A 4,842-nucleotide genomic window follows, 5' to 3' on the forward strand; every position below is an offset into this window, starting at 1 on the left:
GAAGGCTACTTGTCTAAAGTTCAGCTCACTACACACCCCTCCATTCAGAAACAACTAAACTGATTGGATGACTAGGAAACAATCCTGTCCCAATGGGACGTGTAGTGGAGAGAGGATATTCTCTCAGGTAGAGACTGTGGCCTTTTCTTAAATGCACTGACACATGCTGCTTAAATGCAGTCGAATTGCTCACCATGGTAAATGTATATTCATCTGTTACATGTGAGGCAAATATTAGACAAGGATGAAAAAGATGGACTTTCCGTCTAAGTGAAACAGTCAGTGTCCTGGAATGCCTTTTATGATCTCAGTTCGCAGAGACATCAAGGGCTATATTTCTCAAATGCTTCCTTGTGCTATGAGTATCATTTAGTCGAAAATGACGCTATCATTTTGGACACCCTCCCTTTTAGTGGACATGATTGTAGCACAACATCGCTTTTGGGAAACATATCCCAGCTTGCATCTCTCTGAAGCCAGTGTTATTAGTTGTCATCTCTATATGCACAGGGCTTTCGAAAGCATTGTTAAATCTCTGCATGAAAACCGCTGCCAGAGACGCTTATCGCCAAATTATTTTTCCAGTCACGCCAGCAAAACCAGCACGAGCTTGGCTATCGCCAGTGGAGCATCAGTGGTGGGAAGCACTGATCACCGTGTCATAGCACCGTGGCGGGTCTCTCTCTGCTCATCAGCAGATTATATATTTATTTATCTGATTATTTGTCATAATAGGCGCCACTAAATATGTGTACTGGTAATCAGTCACCTGCTGAGCGTGCCGGATTTAGCTTGGGGAAATCAAATACACAAAGTAGTTTCCCTTCCCCAGAGGGAAGCGGTGGGGCTAGTATTAGATAGGCATATATTTACATGTTTACATGGATTCTGAGTCTGGCTTTTTTTGTTGTTGTGAGATAATGTTGGTTTGTTTCCCCCAGGGTAGAGAGAGAAAGAAAGAGAGAGAGAGTGAAAGGGAAAGAGAGGGAAAACAAACTTTCAAAATGGAAATTAATAGTATCTATGTAGCCTGTGCTAGTTTGCATATGAATTAGTATGCATAGTGCAGTGTACCTCATCTTTTTGCTTTTTGCACTCTCGCATAAACAGGTCCATATGAATCTCCCCATAGACTAGGATATGTTTTGTATTTCACCACTGCCCACGGTATGACTGAAACCCACATGTTTGGTGTGTCCTCAGACCAAATGCAGGGGACAGTGACGCTTCGTAACATCAGCACCAGCACGTCTGGCCTGTACCAGTGCACCGGGTCCAACGCCATCGGCAAGAGCACCTGCCTCCTTAACGTGCAAGTGGTGGCGCGTAAGTTTGTCTCCTCCTCTCCTCCTGGTCTGTGGCTCAGCATTGTCCTGCGCGCACCAGCTAGATGGCTAGATGGCTAGATGGCTAGATTGTGGTTCTAGATGGCTAGATTGTGGTTTCTTTGTGTTTGAGCATTATGTGAGCACCTCACCTCCTGCTTAGAAGCGCAATATTGTTTTTCCTCATTAAAAACCTGGGCACAAAGAGGGATTGTTGTTTTGTTTTTGCCGCTGTATTATTCTGTGCCAGTTTTGCATAATACGTCCAGGAAGTCATTTCCATAGCGACATGCTTTGATAGATTTCACACGGTAAAGTTGACAGGCGATATGTCTGACACAGCATGTACTCCAGTTCTTTTACAATTTATGTCTGGATTTCTGATAGAAATATTCCTTGACGTTACTCAGCATTCACATCTGTCTGGTTGGTTCTTAACATGTCTAAACAGGAGTGCAGATTTAAGTAAAATATTTGGACTGATCAATAATGCCATGAAGATAGTGTAATTAACCAATTCCACTGTATGTGTAGAACAATTACATTATGACATTACTTTTGAAGTAACTGAATTATCAACTGATAATTCCTTTGATGAGGCTGGAAGCAGTTATAGCGTTTTGACTCTCTCTCTCTCTCTCTCTCTCTCTCTGTGTCTCTCACAGCCCAGCCTCAGAGCGTGGGGCTCATAGCAGGAACCATAGCCACAGGAGTGCTGGCCGTGATCATCTGCTCTCTGCTGGTGGTGGTCACCCTCTTCTACTGGAAAAACAAGAACAAATACGAGGAGGACGAGATCCCCAATGAGATCAGGTGAGACCACACCTCATCTCAACCACAGTAGAGCTTCTAGCTTTTTACCCAGCTTGTACCAATGCTGCACTGACAACACAGGACTGTTATGGCTTTTAAACCTCATGCAGTTAATACACATCATGCAAAGCCATATTAGTGATTTTTTTTGTGACGCGTTAGTGATCATTACGTTTTCTTTGTTTATGGTGTCTCCCTTGTACATCGCTTTGGACAAAAGCGTCTGCTAAATGACTAAATGTAAATGTAAATGTAATGGTGTCTTTGTATATAACAATATAAAAACAACAGCTATGTGTGAAAAGGTGTTCTTTACTTCTGCTGTTTTTCCATGAGTGACCACTAACTGGTGCTGGCTCTCTCATTTCTCTCCCAGGGAGGACGACCTGCCGCCAAAGCGCTCCTCATCAGTGAAGGCTTTCCACGCCGACGCCTCGTCCTCAGAGAACGACACGCTGACGTCCACCAACACCTACAACAGCCGCTACTGGCACAACCCCAAGCCCAACTACGACACCAACTCTTACACACGCTACAACGGCGACACACGACAGACCTTCAGTACCGCCGCCACAGCCGCCGCCACCGCAGCCACCACCCACGGCCACACCACCGGTGGCGGAGGCCACAGCGCCCCACACACCATGCAGCAACCGACCCGCGTCGCCTACGCCAACGGCAGCCACACGCTGCCCCCGCCCAAGACTCTGGTGGTGACCACCAACTCAGCGCCGTCCCCGCACGTCATCACGCGCAGCAACGGCTCGCTGAGCCTGCGGCCTGCCGCCACGGCCACACCCGCCAACGCTGCCGGCCACGGTCAGCACACACACTCCTTCGCCGTGAGCCAGGCCACGCTGGAGCGCATGGGCGCCGTGCCCGTCATGGTGCCCGCGCAGAGCCGGGCCGGATCGCTGGTCTAAACAAACACACAAAAAAACGAAAGAATGAACAAGCAAACAAACAAATAAACGAGTATACAAAGAACAAATCTTCTCTACTGGAAAACTATATAAATTAATAAAGAAATAAACTGGCTTTTATATAATACAGTATGTCCGATGCCAACCGCTTTGGTCAACTCCAGAGCAGCACCCAGTGTTTTTAAAACTCATCCTGCTGTCAGGCTGTTTCGGTTTGAGCTCATGTCATTGCTGACCTGCTGGACCAGACTGTGTCCAGCACCTGCATGCAAACGGAAACCGATGACAAAGGAAACTATCCAGGTTTTACCAGATTTTTTTAGGGAGACAATTCCACAATTCCACAGAAGATAAACAGTACGTTTTAAGTATTTACAGTCTGTTCAACTTCATCCCCCGTTACAGTCCTCCCACCGCTATCCACTCTCAAAGGAGACATAGGTAGGACAGATAATTTAGGACATATATACAGTATGTCTGGACATGTGTTTTTATTATAAATATTATTATTGAGACATCTTGTGAATGTGCATGACCATTTTATTCAAAACAGCACAACCGGTAAGGATGAGGACTCTTGCAGCTGTTACCCCCCGGTCCTACCCAGATGATATGAAGGAAGGAGGAAACTGTCTTTGATATGATATGCTGTCATTTGCTGTGTGCTGCAACGGTCTTAATGGAGTGGCTGGAAATGAATAGAGTGAGAGGTAGAACATAGCCTTCAAGTTAGAGAGGTGAGAGACAGAGAGACACAGAGAGCTGAAAGATAACAGTGAAACAGTGAACGTGAGTCTGTTTACATCCATTCGGTCTCGTTCAAATTTAAGTCTCTCTCTTTCTCTTTTTTTTTTCCTCTTGTTTTGTACTGCAATCAACGTCCCAAATCAACTATCTTTACCATGTAAAAGTCTTACATAGATAATACTTAACAATTTGTTGATTCATCAAGACTGATCAGATAGCTTTATCCTACCTCTAACAAATATACACAAAATAGTACATTAAAAAGGTAACACTATTTATGGAGTTACAGAAATGAAAACAAAAGGAAAAATGTCCTAATAACCTGATATGAGAAACTTTTCGGTATTTAAACTTGAAACACTGTCTGTGCTGTCTACTTATGGGTACTGGGTCAGAGTCCATTAGGACGGTAATATACTCTTATTTTCTTAAACAAACATCCAACTCACCGCATTGCTGCTCTGAAAACAATGTAGATTTCTTTGGTATGTCTTGTATTCTTTATGAAAAGATTATAACTTTTCTGCTTGTTGTTAACAACTATTATTTTATGTTTGTTTGTTTTTTTTTTTTCCGTTTTTTACTGTAAATATTGTAACTATTTGTAGGTTAGAATGTGAATTAAAACATTCTTTTGCCCAATTGATATATACTTTTAAAAACTGTCTCATATTTGAAAATGTCCTTTTATATACTGGTACTGCTTTCTTTAAATAACAAAGGAAAGCATTGCTGTTTGGACTTGGACACCAAACCCTGTATTGGCAGTCTATGGTTGCATACATACTTGTTGCATACAGAATTATATTTGTAACCACAAAAAAAAATCTTTGTTATGAGATACATCATTTGCCATGACTTTTGACTTTTAATTGTTTCTCTAGTGTAATATTAGGTACAAAACCAAGTACAGTGTTAGGTAATACAGACTATACCTAAATTCAGATGCATTGGCCACATGGTGGTGTGTACAGTCCACCCACTGCATTCTCTATAGGACAGCTTTGCCTGGCTGTGAATTTAGAAAAGCAGTT

At 43.1% G+C, this 4,842-nt stretch overlaps 1 protein-coding gene across 1 annotated transcript in view; it reads left to right on the top strand.

Annotated features, from left to right (window-relative positions):
* Window positions 1-4,454, top strand: part of igsf11 (immunoglobulin superfamily member 11) — a 59,272-nt gene extending 54,818 nt beyond the window's left edge. Inside the window, exons 5-7 of the mRNA XM_031573649.2 lie at window positions 1,204-1,326; window positions 1,991-2,138; window positions 2,515-4,454. Coding sequence (XP_031429509.1) covers window positions 1,204-1,326; window positions 1,991-2,138; window positions 2,515-3,061 — 818 coding nt within the window. The 3' untranslated portion in view covers window positions 3,062-4,454. The remainder of the gene's footprint in view (window positions 1-1,203; window positions 1,327-1,990; window positions 2,139-2,514) is intronic.
* The last annotated feature ends 388 nt before the right edge of the window (window positions 4,455-4,842 follow it).

Source organism: Clupea harengus, chromosome 9 (genome assembly GCF_900700415.2).
Source record: "Clupea harengus chromosome 9, Ch_v2.0.2, whole genome shotgun sequence".
Lineage (NCBI taxonomy): Eukaryota > Metazoa > Chordata > Actinopteri > Clupeiformes > Clupeidae > Clupea > Clupea harengus.